The sequence below is a fragment of the Drepanopeziza brunnea genome (assembly GCF_022702325.1).
Source record: "Drepanopeziza brunnea f. sp. 'multigermtubi' strain 214-2 chromosome Unknown ctg19, whole genome shotgun sequence".
In the NCBI taxonomy this organism is placed as follows: Eukaryota; Fungi; Ascomycota; class Leotiomycetes; order Helotiales; family Drepanopezizaceae; genus Drepanopeziza; species Drepanopeziza brunnea.
Window position 1 is genome coordinate 1,524,239 of NW_027094082.1, and position 17,906 is coordinate 1,542,144.

The 17,906-nt window shown below is 49.7% G+C and overlaps 6 protein-coding genes across 6 annotated transcripts; 3 read left to right on the top strand and 3 right to left on the bottom strand.

Annotated features, from left to right (window-relative positions):
* Window positions 1-3,676: 3,676 nt before the first annotated feature.
* L3040_009194 (uncharacterized protein) lies at window positions 3,677-5,764 on the top strand (the record flags this gene model as incomplete). The annotated part of the gene is made up of 2 exons (XM_007293932.2): window positions 3,677-4,222; window positions 4,280-5,764. 2 exons carry the CDS (start codon window positions 3,677-3,679, stop codon window positions 5,762-5,764), a joined length of 2,031 nt encoding a protein of 676 aa, XP_007293994.2.
* Window positions 5,765-6,628: 864 nt separating this feature from the next.
* Window positions 6,629-7,073, bottom strand: L3040_009195 (uncharacterized protein; the record flags this gene model as incomplete). The annotated part of the gene is made up of 2 exons (XM_007293931.1): window positions 6,629-6,959; window positions 7,042-7,073. 2 exons carry the CDS (start codon window positions 7,071-7,073, stop codon window positions 6,629-6,631), a joined length of 363 nt encoding a protein of 120 aa, XP_007293993.1.
* Window positions 7,074-7,675: 602 nt separating this feature from the next.
* L3040_009196 (uncharacterized protein) lies at window positions 7,676-9,775 on the top strand (the record flags this gene model as incomplete). The annotated part of the gene is made up of 3 exons (XM_007293930.2): window positions 7,676-7,721; window positions 7,892-8,218; window positions 8,280-9,775. 3 exons carry the CDS (start codon window positions 7,676-7,678, stop codon window positions 9,773-9,775), a joined length of 1,869 nt encoding a protein of 622 aa, XP_007293992.2.
* A 2,204-nt stretch (window positions 9,776-11,979) lies between these two features.
* On the bottom strand, window positions 11,980-12,983 carry L3040_009197 (uncharacterized protein; the record flags this gene model as incomplete). The annotated part of the gene is made up of 5 exons (XM_007290427.1): window positions 11,980-12,090; window positions 12,142-12,212; window positions 12,267-12,508; window positions 12,562-12,868; window positions 12,923-12,983. 5 exons carry the CDS (start codon window positions 12,981-12,983, stop codon window positions 11,980-11,982), a joined length of 792 nt encoding a protein of 263 aa, XP_007290489.1.
* Window positions 12,984-14,775: 1,792 nt separating this feature from the next.
* Window positions 14,776-15,334, top strand: L3040_009198 (uncharacterized protein; the record flags this gene model as incomplete). The annotated part of the gene is made up of 3 exons (XM_007290426.1): window positions 14,776-14,894; window positions 14,989-15,120; window positions 15,289-15,334. The coding sequence occupies 3 exons, from the start codon at window positions 14,776-14,778 to the stop codon at window positions 15,332-15,334; spliced, it is 297 nt and encodes a 98-aa protein (XP_007290488.1).
* Window positions 15,335-15,746: 412 nt separating this feature from the next.
* On the bottom strand, window positions 15,747-17,863 carry L3040_009199 (uncharacterized protein; the record flags this gene model as incomplete). Its single annotated transcript, XM_007290425.1, has 2 exons — window positions 15,747-15,938; window positions 15,992-17,863. 2 exons carry the CDS (start codon window positions 17,861-17,863, stop codon window positions 15,747-15,749), a joined length of 2,064 nt encoding a protein of 687 aa, XP_007290487.1.
* Between the last annotated feature and the right edge of the window lie 43 nt (window positions 17,864-17,906).

Consider the following 17,906-nt stretch of genomic DNA (forward strand, 5'->3'; position numbering starts at 1 on the left):
TGGATTGATACTGTAAGAGTGTTTGTATAGCCTACAAAGTTCGCTATGATCGTCACGACCTTTGATCACTCGCTGTCAGTTTTGGTATCCGAATACGTAAGACAGCGGCGTATTTTCCTTCATCGGGCTTAGGAGGTAAGCGCTCAAGAGGAGGGATTTTCGGCTCGGCCTTGTCTGTATCTATTCAGAATGTTCACATTACCTATACCCTTTCGAAGCACATAATTGTTAGAATCTTAAGCGATCTGACTTTGCGCCTTTTATGTGCGCCATCTTCAAATCTTATATCTGCGGAGACTCTTAAGTCTTAATCTATTTGACTGGAGCTTCCGACTGTTGATCCTCGTAAACATATCTCATAATGCAGGCTCTAACTTTGTTTCATATCGTCGAAGACGGCGGTGATCGGCTTCGATACTAGAACGGAAGCATCTTGAGGGTTTGGGATTCCCCTGCAGACGGTTCGAGTACGAATCCTTAAAGGTAATATTTTCACAACGCCTTAGGGGGGATTAAATACCGGAGCTACGGCTCCCTCGACAGTTCCTCTATAGGCTCTTCGCGCTGCGAAAGTCGCACGGCGACTTCACTTGGTACAACATTAAATTTTAATACTACGACGCTAATTTACGATGCTCTTGCGGCAAACGCAAGTCACTACGTGTTGCATTTCACCTTCTGCCGGTTCACACGGCGACGCTCCTTCTCTTGGCTCGCTTAACGATACTCGACCACGCACTCCCTCGAGTATACTGCTCGAGGCCTTTGACTTCGTCAAGATGCTCCTCGATTCGCTAAAGGATTTTTAAGCTTTCTTAGCGGCTACGGAGTTCTTTTCTTAGCACTGCACGCGCTAGTGCTACAATCGCGGTGGGCTGCTCGCTATCTTTAAAAAGAGAGCTGACGCTCTTTTCTATACGGACTGCAAGCCTGAAAACCCGCTTGCTCTTACCCGGGCGCTCTACCACCAAGTGAGCGTAGTGCTCACCTAGAAGGACGACACCTAAGAGTAGTATGAGATGGATGTGTACGATGCTCGGCGCTTGTTTGGGATCTTTATTGTTTTTCTTTTGTTTCTTTTGTTTCTACCTCTTTGGTCATCGGACCTACGCATACTTAGTTGACTTTGGTTCGGCCTCGACTCTCGTCGCTTTGCGACTCGTAATTGCTAGGCTTGTAAGCTTGCAATGGCACACTTTGCATCGCTTGTTTGGTTTAACACCTCGGTAAGAGGCCTCTCTTTTTGTGATCTATCTTATTCGTAAGGAAAGGCTGCAGTTGATAGCAGCTATGCTGCTCTACCTTGAAATGCTCTCTAGAGCCATCTTTTATGTAATTCCATAGCTTAGTACGTCGCCGTACCTTATAGGTGATCTTAGGGAGGCAGTCTTCGCCTGCTACCCACTCGACGTAAATCGATACTACTACTACTACTACTACTACTACTACTACTACTACTACTACTACTCGGAGGGTACTAAAGCAAGCGTTATCAGGCGCATAAGATCTGCAAGATGGAAAGCGAGAGCCCCGTCAATATATGGCTTCAAATGTAAAATCTTGACAATCAATCAATAGATACTTGCAGAAAAACTAATACGCTTGTCATTGGTAAGTTGTTTTACCGGAATGCCTCGTTGTCTGGATGGCTTTGTTGATATCTGATTCGACACTTTGACGAGAACAGGCTATGAGTCTTGATTCACAGACAGTGTGACGCATGTGTCATTTGATGTTATTGCTTCAGACCTGGAGATATGCTAGTTGGTGGGATGTTCATAAGAAGGAGAAATGTAGTATAGCCAGATCTTTAAGAGAAGAAGTCCAACATGAGAGGTTCTAGCAAGTCGGCGAGTAAATTTCATCTCCATCTGCCTACTTTCATCTGCAAAGATAAAAAAAATAGTAATTCAAAAAAAGCTGCCTAGTTATATCTAACATAGAAGCCTGATTCCGATGGGGCTCTGACGCCGCTCTCTCGAGCTAGTCTTTGATACGGGAAACAAAGGCGAGAGTTACGCCGTTAGGGATTAGGAGGGAGCCCTTCTCTAGCAAGCTTCGAGTTCTTTTTACTTCTTGTGGTCGAAATATGCTCAAGTGATGATTGACATCTAAAGCAAACGCGCGGCCTTCCTATAAGGCGGGCATGGAATGCTCGTAAATTACTAATCAAACTCAAAACAGTTTCTCTACTGTTGGGAGAAGGCATCTTCTCAGCCATCGGAAATCCTAATGTGGTAGTGGTGCTTATTTATTATCAAGGCGGCGAGCCCGGGGAAGTGTGCGTGGGCACGCCTCTAGTGCTGATTGGCCTGTGTTAATTTCTCTACGTTTTGCCCGGTCGTCAGAATGCTGCATGGAAGCACCAATAAACGCCTTCTTAAAAGCAATTTTTTTTTTGCTTCTGGAAGGTTTACAGTCTTCCAAGAGACGGGGGGTACTAGAGAATCCAGGTCTAGTGGATATCGAGATGATGCTGGGGATTATGAGGATGCTGGAAGGCATGGCCCAATATTATGAACATGGATTTGAATGCGCTCTTGCCTCGAAACCATTACATCCAATTGTTTGCTTTAATAACGCTTTGAGAGACGGAGACTTGCATGCCGAAACGGATTGAACTGGAAAAGAAACGACTCGAGGAAACCAACTTGTGACTATGGAATTGGATCGGATCGGATCTGAGAAAGGGCTTGAAGTCCGTATAACATAAATTAATGTTACCGGAGTTCCAATATACTGAGGCCTAGGACGTAAAGCATCAGGATGTTGCTTGTTTAGTGAGGGCGACTGTGATGCTCGATAATGGAGGTTGAAAGATTATCATCAGAGCACAGATTTTGAGTGAGCAAGCAGCGGTACGACCAGGCCCCCGGCACGCCACATCTGCAGCAGCATGCAAGGCTGCATATATACCGTAATGTAGCATTTCCGATAAGAGAATTCTCCGCTGAGTAATGTGGCATGTCTCTTTTCAGACTTCCAAATCTCAACGGTGCGGATGAAATACTGAGGAAGTCCGTCGTCTTCGCTAAAGCGAGGAAATAAACACTCGTCGTCCGAGCAATTGATTTACACGTAGATATACATACATTTACATTCATATACATGTATAATATATACTTATACGTATACATACATATATGTGTGTGTATATATAACAAAGGCCCCCTCCTTTCGCGGCCTCCGCTACAAAAGTGGAATCCCCGCACCGGGACTGCCCACCATCACAGCGGACTCGCCAATCTGAAAAGCCCAGCTCAGCTCAGCATCACTGATCGCGAACAGCTCAGTGCCCTCATTGCCCTGAGACTATTCCACGACTGGTTGCTGGTCTGGTCGTTGTTCGCCCGTCGCTTCAAACACTCCACAAGACTTGCTCGGGGTCGCCCAGCCCAGCCCAGCCCAGACTAGCCTACCGAGGCTTAATGAAAATCCGCGAAAAATTCACGAAAACAAAATTTGTCTTTCGAGATCCTGTCTGCCATCCGAATCTCTTTGGCCCGTCGTGAGGAACAAATGCGCTTCAGCTACGACAGCCACGCGGACTGAGCTTCCGTATCGCAATTGCGTTCTATCCCCACTACACCCTCGAGCAATTGGCAGCGAGACCCCGCCTCGAAGCCCTCCACTTCACTCACACACACGATTACGGAGATCATCACCGTCAGCCAGAATGGATTCATCTGCTGTTTGGGAGGCTCATGATCCAACGTTGTCTGTCGGCCCAGATGAATTCCAGCAGTTCCTCGACATGGGCATGAGCAACCTAGGCGACGCCCTCCAATTTGACTACCAGGACTTCAATCAACAACATAGTCAAGACATGCCACTGGTAAATCAGGGACGAGGTGACGCCCTGGATACGTTTATGGGCAACGGATATGGAATGAGTCAGGATACCACAAATCAGGAACGGATACCAATGGCAATTGTATCAAGCCATTCTTCTTTCCACGAACCTCCTCTTGCGCAAACACATGGGGTGAACGCAAGACTGTCGGAACTAGATGCTCAAATCCAATTTCTGCAGCATCAGAAGCACGAGCAGCAGCAGAGGCATCTCCAAGAGCAACAGAGGAACTACTATGCACAAAGCCGCATGGTTCCCCCGACCCCAAATAGCGTAGAGATGCACGGAGGCAGCGCTCACTATTACACGCAACCTGATCAACAACAGTCTATTTTTGAGAGGTATCAGATGCATGTCAAGGAGCACGAGGTAATACCTGTCTGTACCAGCTCTTGTCGCATAGCATTTTTCTGACTATGCTCGTAGATCGCTTTCACTCCATTGGTATCTCCTGCCGTTACTCCTCTAGAAGCTCACTTCAATATACCTGAATATACGGCCCCGGGCGCCTACTTTAGCCCCTTGAGCTCCCCAGCACTTCACGCCCAGACGGAGTATCCCTCAGTCTACGACCAACGGCATTCTGGAGCCACTAACTCGCCGATTGACACGAATCCAGATGCCCACCCCACCCATGGCGGTTCTGCTATGCTGTCCAGAATGACAACTAGGAAAGCTTTACAGTATACACAGAAGCCTCGCAGTGCTCGTGCCATTCGGCAATCACCGATTGTGAAGCCGCAGCGTAAGGGAAGGAAGAGTAGCACCACAAAAATTCCGCTCCAGGCACTGGGCGATATCTTGGAGCCAGTCCACAGTCATCTTTCACGCTCGAAAGAGTGCAATTCATTGCCGTCCTTAACGAGCACAGAGGAATCAGAAAATGGATCGATCTCTCCTGAGCACTTGTCCGATATGGCACCACCACCGTTACCAGCTCCTGGGTCTACACGAGCATCGCCATACATCCAAGCTCAAAAAGGGAATAAAAGAGCCCAGCAACTAGTTCTCAAATCTCCTGCTACCCCTGCCTCTCTCATGAGGTTGACTCAATCACCCCCAGTAGGCCAGCCTGGAAGCACTAAAAATATGGACCTGGACGATCCTGGAATAGATGGATTTGCTCTGCCTGAAGCTGCGGACAGCAGACCTGCGCTCCCGCGTCTTGACACCCAGTGCGATGGCCAAATGACACCTGCCTTGAGCTCCTCTGGGGCCAAAACACCTGGATTGTATTCCCTGCCATCACCTGCCATCACTCGTCCAGAAACTGCGGCATCCAGCCAAAGTCCACAGATTGATGCAATAAATGGAACAAGTGGAACCAGTGAAAACACCCGCAAGACGCCACAACTCGCCACTCGTGCCTCGAAAAAGAGAACCGGCAATTCTGCTCTTGTTTCCCCAGCCATTCTTCCTCGAATATCACCAAATATTAAACCGTTGTTGCCTGGAGGAACTAATGGGTCCGGGGACACTGCTTCCCTGCTCCTCGCAGCCTCCAAGTCAAACTACCAAAACATTCTTGAAGGGACGTATCTACCCGGAGTCTCATACCCGACAGACCTTTCTACAAACCTGACCTCGAAGCGCACTTCTCACAAGATTGCTGAGCAAGGTCGACGAAATCGCATCAACAACGCACTGCAAGAAATCGCGACTCTGCTACCCCGTAATTCGAAAGACAATGGAGGCGAGAAGAGTGGAAGTGGGGAAGCAGGAGATGGCAACGAGGCCATCAATGGGAAATCGGCAGCCCAGAGCGCGAACAGCAAGGCAAGCACGGTGGAGCAAGCCATCGATTTCATCAAGTTTCTTACCGTCGAGAATGCAACTTTCAAGCAGAGAGCGGAGGAAGCTGAGAAGGAGTTGGAGCTATTGAAGGAAAGAGCTGCTGCGTTGCTCGCATAGGCCAATATATACCCGGATTAGGTTTTTTTTTTTTTTTTTTTTTTTTTTTCGCCATGTGGTCTTCTTGGAGTTTTTCAAGTTTATGATACCTGAGCTTGCTTTATGTGAATAGAGATGGGCCGGAGATTTGACCAAATCTTGGGTGTGGGGAGTCGGACGGCGTATTATGCGTTTTTGATGACATGGTACTTTATGCCGTACCTTGGATGAGTTTGCGAATAGTACATGACCAAGAATTCTCTCAAGAAAGGGCTTCTTGCAGGCTAAAATGAGGATCTTTCAAACACAGCCTGGTTTGAGTGTTATGCCGCAAGGAAGAGTAAATAGTAGGAATCCATGCACATGGTAAACATTTACATTTAAATGATCCAGCAAGAGAGTTTTCATGATTTTTGGACATGGATACTGGGAAATAGAAAGAGCCGCACTGGTTGAGAAATCAGAACCAGCGGGATTCATCGGAATAGATGTTCAACTAATAAGTGTTAACTGCACAGGCACCTGGAGCTGATGGTGCTCTATGATTTGGTACTCGACGGATAGGCAGGAGATAATACTGAAGTGTAGGATTCATTCACATCTCATATTTCTCTCCCCGCAGCAGCGCTCTGTCAACGATGACCAATCCTTTTCTTCCGCCCTTTCATCTGCAATCTTCCGCCCCGAGTTGTAGCCTCGAGCAGACAGCACTTGTGTCATTTGAACTTGTTGGTCGGGTGCTACCTAAGCAACTAGGCCCCTAACCAACACCAAGGGGACCTATCCAGCCCGCTAGGGTAGGACCGCGCAGTCAACCCTCGTTATTCACTTGGTGCTTTCGAGCACCTAGCAAGATACCCTTCTGTCACGAAGGGTCTAGGGCCGTCATGGAGACTCTACGCCCAGGACATCCACGTCCAGCTCCTCCATGATGCCCAGCACCAGGCCCAAGCTCTCCATGAACCCGTTCACGGCGACCCTCAGCATGCGGTTCGTCGTGGCTTTGTACTCTGTCCGCAGCACGCTCCTCTCTCCTGCTAATGCTTCGGCTTCTGTTCCGACCCCGGGAGAAGCTGCCGTGGTCTGTGTGATTGCGTCTGTGGGCGCGAGAGTAGAAAAGCAGCGGTGGACGAGAGGGGAGAGTTCCTTGTCGACTTGGAGCGCTTGGAGCGCGGCGGTTGCGAGACGGGCGGTGGGGAGGGGAATGTCGACTGTCCTGTTTTTTGGGGTTTGTTAGTTGCTGATGGAATGGAATTGTATAAAACGGGTTGTGAGTGTGGCGAGTGAGTGGCACGAACAGTGAGCAAGGGAAGTCAGGGTCAGTCGCCATGGTGATTATCGGGGGTTGTCTCTCTTTATTATTATTGATCTCCGGCTCGTTTATTTCCAGGGAATAGGATGAGATGGGGATGGGAGGGGATGCGCCGGAGCCGTTAGTTTCGCAATCGAGGGACTGTGGGTCTGGTTGCTATGGCGATTTGGAAGTGGCACTAGCCTCTTCCAGCGACTTTAAGCTATCTATCTACTCCTTACTCAACTTCAAATTCCAAACAATCCCATCCTCCCTATCCTCAACATTAAAGGCAAAGAAAGGGATATCTGTCTCTGCTTCTGTCCACACCCACACTGCTTCGATAGCGATCAGTATTTCTACTCGGCCTTATCCTTCTACACGGCACTGCGACCAGTTCCAGTTCCTGTTTGAAGCTGGAGACCACCTTACTTTTACCCACTCTGCGGTAGTTCACGAGTCAGAAGTTCGGCATAACGATAAATAAACAACGGCAAATCGCAACAACATCAACATCAACATCCCCGCGCACACAAACCCACGACATTGCCCTCCAGAAGATTCGCAACGGCGACCACGACTCTCTCCTTTGCCCTCGGGTACCGTATCAATATCGTACCTGCATCGCATCGCACCTCAAGATGACTCCCGCTGTCAAGTACGGCCAGATAATCGAGTACATACCTGGTGAGCCACCCAATCCGAAACAACATCATTTTCTTTCCTGCATCTTCGCAGAGCTGCGCGGGCAGTCCATGTGGCCCTAGCAGAGCCCGAAAAGCTCAGCGCATACCATTGTGTCCGCCCGCCAGCTCATGCGCCCGCTATCCTTCCCAGAACAGTGCTAAAAGTCACAGATCGATTGTATTTAGCTGCCTACACCACTCCTCCCTCCGCCGACACCCTCTTCCCATACCCCGACCCTCCTCCATCGCGCCGCTCCCCGAGCAAGCGGTCGGCACGAGCTGTCGATGGGCCCGCGGCCGTTCTCTCAGAGCGGGATCGCACTCCTCCATGCTACTTCTCGATCGACGACACCCTCCTATACAATGCCTTCCACCACGATTTTGGACCATTGCACATTGGCCACTTGTACCGATTTGCCGTTCAGTTCCATGATATCTTAGGGGCGCCCGAGAACAAGAGCAGGCCCGTGGTTTTCTGGAGCAAGGCGGACGCGCGGAGTGAGATTGCGATTCTTTGCCCCGGAGAGAACAAATAACTAATATATATATATCTATCTAGGCCGAGCAAACGCGGCCTGTCTGCTGGCGGCTTACATGGTCCTCATCCAAGCTTGGGCTCCCCATCTAGCTCTTGCGCCCATTGCCCAAGCCGACCCACCTCTCATGCCATTCCGCGATGCAGGATACAGTCAAGCAGATTATGGAATCACAGTACAGGATGTTGTCTACGGTGTGTGGCGGGCAAAGGAACAAGGATTTTGCGCTCTGCCGCAATTCGACCTCGAGGAGTATGAGCGATACGAGAGAGTGGATCAGGGCGATTTCAATTGGTTGACTCCGGACTTCCTCGCATTTGCATCTCCACAACACACTCCTGTAGCACCCATCTCGCCGACATCCCCTATCTATGCCACATTACCATCGACTCTGGAGGCAGTCGATGCTCATCCAACCCTTCCGGGCCCATTCAAGAATGTTCTCAAGCACTTCGTGGAGCGCAATATCGGCCTGGTGGTCCGTCTAAACTCCGAGTTGTACTCGCCATCGTACTTTACTGCTCTTGGCATCCAACACTTGGACATGATATTCGACGATGGAACGTGCCCCCCACTCAGCACCGTTCGAAAGTTCATTACCCTGGCACATGAGATGATTACTGTCAAGAAGAGAGGTATTGCTGTACACTGCAAAGCTGGACTCGGACGCACTGGCTGTCTCATTGGGGCTTACCTGATCTACCGCTATGCGTTCACTGCCAACGAGATCATCGCCTACATGCGCTTCATGCGACCCGGTATGGTTGTTGGCCCCCAGCAACATTGGCTGCATCTGAACCAAGGTATTTTCCGCGAGTGGTGGCTTGAGGAACAGTTCGAGATCAAAATGAAGGAGAAGATGGCCAGCATGGCACCACACACACCGACCAGGAACTCTCAGAAACAATACTTAATCGGCAAACAAATTGCTACTCCTCCGAACGGAAGCAGACGGTCACCACTCGGTGAAGTTGACAACGAGCGTAACAGTAGTATTGGTGTCCAAGACGACTGCTTGCCAGCCCCGACCCCAGGTCAACCTAGAAAGACTAGCCGAACAGCTGCCGACCGCCACCACCCATACAGCCGCAACATCTCATACAGTACTACCGAAGAGGCTGATCACGTGCTACAACGGGAAACCGAAGTGATCTCTATCCACCGTTCATCGAACGATGACCCAGACGGAGAGGATGAGATCCAATTCCGCATGCGAAGCAGCCGCAAGTCCTCACGATCTCCCACAGGCCGCAGCATTAGCCACACCACGACCACGATATACACCTCCGTCGACAATGACAGCAGCAACGATATTGAGAATATCGGCGCCGGTCCTCGACCAAAGACTCCTGGGACTATTAAGTCAGGAAGCGGCTCCAGCACTCTTGCCAAAGTCCGCGGAAGCGCGAAGCGAAGCGGCGATGGATCGCGATGTGCTGACAAGCCTATCGGTGTCCGAAAGACAAGTGGGAGGATCGGGAGTATCAACTCTTCGCGCAAGGTGTCGTCGGGTTTGTGAATTGAAATGTGTTGTCATGTTGGGATCATGCTGTACTATGCTCTACGTTCTTGCATTAAATTCGGCGTCTATGAAGCATATGAAAATGGGGTTGGCATTGGCGTTGTCGGGTGATTGAAGGAGTGCTCGCTTGTATCTGACATCCTCCTTGTCGTTCTCGGTATAAGGATGTTAGCTCTGCAGTGCTGGATGGTGGTTGCATGTTCGTGCCAGCTGGTCATGTCTGCTTATTCTTGTTTGGGTATTGGTGTTGGCTTGCTTACCTAACCTACTCTTTGCTGCTGGGAACGATGAGACGATGTGGATAGCTGCGTTTTTCGCTTTTACTCTACGAACGGGTCTGGGTCTGGCTTACTTTGTCTAGAGGGATGGTCTGCGTTTCGTTCTCGGCGGGCTATTTTATCATGGATGAGGAACCTTCACGACCCTTTATTAGATCGATCGACCTTGCCTACATACAGATGATTGGAGAATCAATTGCCACAGAACGAATCAAGAAATTATGAAAAATCAAAGTCAAAAGAATGACCAAACAGATAGATGGCTTATTGTAAAGTTTCCAGTGGTTTGTGATATGATGTTAAGTGAGTCATGTAATGATTGTTATAAATATTTCTGTTTGAATGAAAAAAGCGTGAAGGGGATAAGACCGACTTGATAGAGGAGCTAGATGGGTAGCTAGCAGATCTGCGATATATAGGTATGTAACTTATGTCAGTAACTCCTCTCCCCTTCCTTCCTTCCTTCCTTTGTTCCCTCCCTCCCTCCTCTGCGTATACATATATCCCAGAGCAACAGGGAACGTAAAGCAAAGCAAAGCAAAAGCAAAATAAATTGTGAAAGAAGAGAAAAAGAAAAAGAGAAACCGTGAGTGAGCAAAGCCCAACGCAAGCAACCTCAACAGTGAACAGATGGATGGATAACCCTCACTCACTCCCTCCTTCCACCCTATCTATCTACCTACTTATCAACCTCCACGTCAAAAAGAGTCCCCCTCTGCTCTCCATTTCAAAATAGATCAGATCAAACCAAAGCCGACAGACGGGAGAGTCCTCCTCTTCCCTCTCTCTCCCACCCACCCTCTCACCCAGCCAGGGACGAAACGGAAAAAGAAAGAAAGAAAGAAAGAAAGAAAGAAAGAAAGAAAGAAAGAAAGAAAGAAAGAAAGAAAGAAAGAAAGAAAGAAAGAAAGAAAGAAAGAAAGAAAGGGAAAAAAAGAAAAAAAGGTACACCATCCATCCACACACACACACACACACACACAACTTCTATACACAACCTTCGTTTCGGCCACATATACCCACCAGAGAGCCATGGCGTAGGTAAGGTATCTAAGTACCTAGGTAGGCCATCAAGATTTAACATAAATCCATGAATCTAGCATCTCGTAAATAAGGTACGTACGCAGGCCGCCAAGTTCCGTCTGTAGTAAGCAACCGAAATGACCCGAGGAGGATAGAGATGGGGAAAGGGAAAAGGATAGACGAAGAGAGAGAGAGGGGGGGGGGGGGGGGGTATTTTCTTTTCTAAATCCAGTTCGCGGTCAAAGACTGGCTGGCTGGCTGGGTGGGTTGCTCTGGTTCCTTGTTTCTTGTTCCAAGATGATGAGCAATGCTCTCTCTCTTTGACTGATGGATCAATTGTATTCAGCATAAAATGAAACAAAGTACTGACTGACTGACCTCTATCCCACCTCATCTCATGTCCCCTCCCCTTTCTATATCTATCAGCAATCTCAGGTTGATAGCATCGCTCGAATACACAGATGCACAGATATCAATCAAGTATTTGATATGGTTGTCTTTTGTTTCTAGTTGTACCTCCCCCCGCGAAACTAAAAAAGCCTCCTAGAAAAGCAGCCAGCCAGTCTCAGCCAAACCAACTAAAAAGATAATCATATGCGCAGCTGCATCAATCGTGGAAAAACGAAGAGCATGGACTGTATCGAGATGCCAGAACGACCAGGAAGACAGGCAGGGGGAGATCAAGAGGAAGAAAGGGTAAGTACAGGTCTGGCATTAGAGTCTAAAACCATCGCAAAAGGGCAAAAAAAGGTTGCGAATCGAAGTCCTGAAAAACCCCTGTTCATGTAATCGCCCTCCCCCGGTCTTTTTGGTTCCAGTTGCTGCTAAACGTGCCATACCCCCCCAGCCCACATTGAGTGTATCCGTTTTGTGCCAAACATCAACGCCTGGATACCTCTTCTACTCAGCATCAGCCTTGGGCTCCGTTGGTGCAGCCTCACTTGACTCGGCGGCAGGTGCGGCAGCGGTCTCGGTAGCGGTTGGCTCGGCCTCGGATGAAGTCCAAAGGGTCTGAAGTCATGGTTAACTGAAGTCCAAATTGAATCCCCAACATCGGCTTACCAAGTTATCTCTGAGGAGTTGCATGATCAAGGTGGAGTCTTTGTAGCTCTCTTCGCTGAGGGTGTCAAGTTCTGCGGCTGTCAGTGATGTGATTCACAGATGTACAGATGACAAGGGATAATTACCAGCAATGGCATCATCAAAGGCTTGCTTGGCAAGGTGGCAAGCTTGATCGGGGGAGTTCAAGATCTCGTAGTAGAAGACAGAGAAGTTGAGGGCAAGACCGAGGCGGATTGGGTGTGTTGGGGCAAGATCGGTCTGAGCAACCTCGGTGGCGTTCTTGTAAGCCTCAAGAGACTTGTCGGCAGACTCCTTACGCTTGTCACCAATGGCAAACTCAGCGAGGTATCGGTGGTAATCTCCCTTCCTGTAATCAGAGCGTCAGTAGAGGTGTCACCAGATCCTGGCGGATCAACATACATCTTGTGGTAGAAGACCTTGGACTCTCCGCTCTTAGCAGAAGGAATCAAGTGCTTGTCCAGAACCTCGAGAATATCCTCACAGATCTTGGCGAGCTCAGCCTCGATCTTTTGACGGTACTCCTTAATGAGGGTGACTTGGGTAGAGTTGCCCTTGGACTCCTCCTTTTGCTCGATCGAGGTAACGATTCTCCACGAGGCACGGCGAGCACCAATGACATTCTTGTAGGCGACGGACAGGAGATTGCGCTCTTCGACGGAGAGTTCTTGGTCCTCAGAGGCAACGGACTTCATGTTCTCCACCATTTCTGTGTGACCTTCAGTAGAATTCTAATTGCGGCTGCGATTCGATTTGTGCTAACCTTCGTAACGCTCAGCCTGCTCAGCAAGCTTGGCGAGGTAGACGGAGTCTTCGTAACCCATGGTTGCGGTTGTGCGAAGTCTGTGTAGAGGTTGTAGTTAGCCAGGTGTGTGTGAACAGATTAGAAGGTTCAAGTAGAAGAGACGTGGAGAGATCGAAGAGGATTGAATTGGGTAGGTGCGATGTGGAGGTGGAGGTGAATGTGAGCGGTCGGGCCACTTGGGTGATCGAGGCTCTTCAGGCGCTAAATGACGCGCTCATCTTCGAAAGCCCAGACTCCGTGGCTGATTTGGATGGATGCAATGCGGTTATTTGCCATTTGCCATTTGCCATCTGCCATTTGCCATTTGCCCGTTGGCAATGTATGCTACGCAAATGATTCCGGGAATTGAAGGATACCCCTCAATCAGGGAGAGGGGTGGGCGCAGACGTCTCGAAGGCTCCTCGGAACATGTCCAGAGACTGCGATGCATGTTCGCAGACAGATCGATTGAATGAGCCACATCGCCGGAGTGTTAGGTACTGGGAGCTGAGTGCTGAGTGCTGAGTGCTGAGTGCTGAATGGTGACTCCAAACTCTGGAACGAGATGATCTGGCGCGGCGGGGAAGGGAGATGCAAAGAAGGGATAACAAATAGGAGGCCAAGGACTCACCAGGCTTGAGAAGGAAGGGTATTTGTTTGTTTAATTGTGCGTACTTAAGGGGACCGGGAATGTGGGATCGTAGGTGTAGATTCGGGGTATGCGACGTGTGTGTGAGGTTGTAGTTTGGAGGATGGAAGTCGGAGGAGGTGGAAGCGGGAAGCAATGAAGTCCTGGTCGCTCGCCCTTTACGACTAGCGTGGTTTTAGAGTGGAGGGAAAGAAGCGATGCGCCTTGACAATAACAACAACAATCGACACTTCGTTCACGCCTGAAATTGGCCAGCCGGATTATGTCGGATTGCCTACGACAGCTTAAGATCACCGGCCTTTCTGTTCGCAAGAAGATTGGATTGAGAGTTGATACTGTATTGTTGTTATAGATTTCTCCTCTGGCTTTATTTACCACGATAAGAAAGGAAGAAGGTAAAGGAAGCAAGAGAGGCAAGAGGCAAGAGGCAAGAGCTGGCTGGATGTTCGACCGACTTCTCTCTCCAAGAGAAAGAGGGTTAGGAAGCAATCTGTATTTAGAGCAGATGTTAACAAGTTACACTCGGATACTAGGTTATTGCACGACTTCGCTGACCCTCTACAGAGCAGGGCAGACTGTCGCAGCGGCGACGAGGCAGATCCCTGCGTTCATGCTTCCCTTCTGATCGCCTGGTTGTAACATGATGGATGTAATTAAGGGATACCCCAAATATCCTTTCGTTGCCGCACTCTTCTCTTCATCTCCCTTATCGAAGTTCATCCTGTGCAGAACAGAACAGAACAATTAGAGACATTGTGGCAGTGCTAGCTACGCAATCATTATCGCTTTCGCCGCAAATGACGCTCAGTGCAGTCCGCCCCCTTGAATAAAACTCTGTTTATAATAAGATGCTGGAGTGGAAGATGATGGTCACTTGGCTTCATGTATAGGCAATAAAGAGCAGAGCCTCATCGGAATCCTCGGGACAATAATCAGTGCGTGCATCTCTGATGCAGCAGCAGCAAACCAGAGCAAATCGTCACGTGTTTGTTTACCTTTGCCATGACGAAATTCGCAGCCAAAACCCAAGCAGAGTGGCCTGTTTTGCTGCTGCTGCAACCCGGCGCAAGCTCGGCATCTAAAGACTAAACCTCTCTTCCAACCACCTTTCACAGTACCAGACTCACTACTTCGCACACACCCTCTCCCTCTCCACAACTCCGCAAATCAGAATCCCAAAACCATGTACAGACAATCTCTTTCCAAGGCTGTTCGCCCATCGCGCGCCGCCTTCTCTACCACCACTCGAGCTATGGCCGGCGGCGACACGGGCGCTGCTCGTGCAGGTGGCGCTGCTGCTGGGTACGTCCGATTTCCGCTTCCTTACCTATCCAAGTCCTGCCAGCAGTTTTGAAGACAAGAAAAGCTGACATGGTCCATCTGTCCATCGAAACAGCGACGCCTTCACCAAGCGCGAGAAGGCCAACGAGGACTATGCCATCCGCCTGCGTGAGAAGGAGAAGCTGATGGACCTCAAGAAGAAGCTGGCCGAGCAGTATGAGCACCTGAAGAAGCTCGAGAAGCACATGTGAGCGAGGCGTCAACCATTACCCCCGTTTTTACATACCCATCTTTACGCTTTTACCTATACCTATACCTTTACCTTTGCCCATACCTATACACAGACAGATACATGTCTACCTAAACACACGTGCAATAAAGCAATGGAACGAGGACTAATATCTATGTGCTACAGTGACGAGATATCGAGCAGACGCGGCAGCAGCAGCGAGGAGCACTAGGCATGGCTCTGTCATTGGGGTGGTTTCGGCCTGAATAGCTGCTGAACTCGGGCGGGTGAGATGAGGAATGCGCGAGCGATGGGTTGGTTTGGTTGTATACAAGTATTCGTTGATTTACGGCACCCCAGCACAAGACTAGGGGAAAATCAAACATCAAGGACAGACAGAAATGACTTGTGTCTTCGATTCATTGGAATGTTAGCATCTCCAATTTCTGACTATAGTACAGTTTCTTCGTCCCATGTATGCAACTCCTCTCTACTAAAGGGTGCTGTTACCGTCTCAAATTCAGTGTCTGGGCTGAACACCATACATATGCTACCTGCCCTACCCAACCCTGAATTCCTCAGAATGTCACATTAAGTGCCGAAACGCCAACCTGAAAAGAATGTCACACGCTGCTGCTTATGATCTACCGACGCAAGGAGCGGTAGAAAGACTCTGCGGCATCGCTCTCAGGCCCTCTGTACCCACCACCATTTGATCCAATGTTTTGACTGGCCTTTTGTGTTTCGGCAATCTTGGTTTGCAGGGCGGTTGCGTTCTCGTCGATCCACTGCAGCTGCGTAAGATGACTGTTCAAAACCCGAACGATGTGTGATAGCTGTTGAAAAGTAAGCATGCATCTACAACCTTGGAGAGTGGGCCTCGACTTACAGGATCATCGGCCTTGCTGGTCTTGCTCAAAGTGGTAGAGGCGTCGTTAATGGCATCAATCATACTCGAAAGGTTCTTGCCCATATCGTCAAGTCTGTCAGTCAACTTTTCAGCAAGCTTGTAGGTTCGCTCTCTTTCCTGATCCGGGCCCTGAAGAGTCTCCCCCTGTCCAACTTGGCGCTGAAACATCTCATCAACCTCTCCCTCATACCGATCGAGCCAAATGGCTAACTCCTCTTGTTGACTTTCAACATTGGCGAGCTGGCGCTCAATCTCTGTACTCTGCTTCTCGGCATCATACGTCTTCAGATACAGCTTCTGGATCTTGTCGCCGTTCTCAACCATCAGCCTATCCCAAGCAGCTACCTTCTCTGCTTGCTCTTGAAACTCCTTTTGATACTTTGACAAGTCAGAGGCCCAGCGAGTAATGATATCGTCCATCGTCTTGTTCTTGAGACGGGACGCTTGGGGAGCTGGTCCAGAAGTCGATGCTCCAAGTGTAGCTGCACCTCCTGTTGTGCTAGCTCCCTGACCAGCCGACCCTCCACTGCTCAGCGTTCCAGCCAAGCCTGCCCCAGAGCCCGCATTGCCACTCAGGCCAGCACCGAGCCCAGTAGCTGGTGCAGTGGTTGAGGGAACCGATGTTGGTTGAGTGCCAGCAAAGAGACTTGGGATCGCTGGTGCAGTAGTGCCTGGTGCAGAAGCTGCGGATGAGGTAGCTGCAGGAGCTGTGCCTTTCAGACCTGTAAACATTGACGGAGTGGAAGAGCTTGGTGCTGTGGTGGTAGTGGCTGCGGCACCGAATAAGTTGGAAGAAGCTCCAGACGTTGCGGTAGGCTTTGGACCAAAGAGACTGGGAGCAGCACTGCTGGCCGGGGTCTTGTTGAAAAGGCCGCCTGCAGGAGCTGAACTGGTAGATGAGGTTTGGGTGCCCGGTGTGCTGGCCGGTGTGTTGGTTCCCGGGAAACTGAATGGAGACTTGGAAGCTTGAGAGGCCGGGGCGGGAGTTGGAGCTGTTCCTGTACCAGAAGAAGTAGTGGGAGCTGCCGTTTTCAATGAATTACTTGCACCACTCGTAGCTCCTGCAGGCGGGAATAGGGAGCTTGTAGATGCGGGGGTAGAAGTCGAATCGCTGGTCTTTGATGTTCCAAAACCACCAAAAGATGATTGACCACCAGCTCCAAAGAGAGACTTCGGAGCTTGCTTATCTGTTGGCGGAGGACCGGCGGGGGTAGTTGAGTTTGCGATATTGAATAACGGCTTGGATGGTGTTGTTGCGCTCGCAGGAGGAGTACTGGTGAAGAAGCTCGAGGAGGCAGGCTTGTTAGCAGCATTACTGCCGAAGTTGCTGCCAAAAGACAATCCTGAGGACGATGTTTTGTTCTCGGTCGCTGCTGTTGTCGAAGCTTTACCGTCCTTATTCTGGCCAAATTGAAAACCACCTGGACCTCCAAGAGAAGAGGTGTTGGATGCGCCCGCTCCCCCACCAAACATGCCACCAGCAGTTCCACTGCCCCCTGTTGCCAGGCCACCGAACAAGCCTCCTCCTCCTCCTGTGGGGGTTCCTCCAAGACTCGGTGTTGGTGTGCCAGATCCAAGATTGGAAGCTGGTGTTTGGCCAAATATGGATGGCGTAGCTCCAGCCGTAGAGGTTCCAAACATGCCCAATATCGATCCTCCTGTAGTAGTACCAAATAGTCCTCCTGTTGCTGCTGGCTTTGACGTAGCAGCTGTTTGCGATGCGCCGAAGGGAGATGCAGTACCTGGTGTAGAGCTACCTGGTGTAGAGCCAGAACTAGGGAAAGGACTTTGACCATTACCGGCGCCAGCCGCTCCGCCAAAGCTAAAGGTCGGCTTCCCAGTATTCGCCATTCTCGATTATCGTGTAGTTACGTTCTTGGATTGTTGGTTGGCG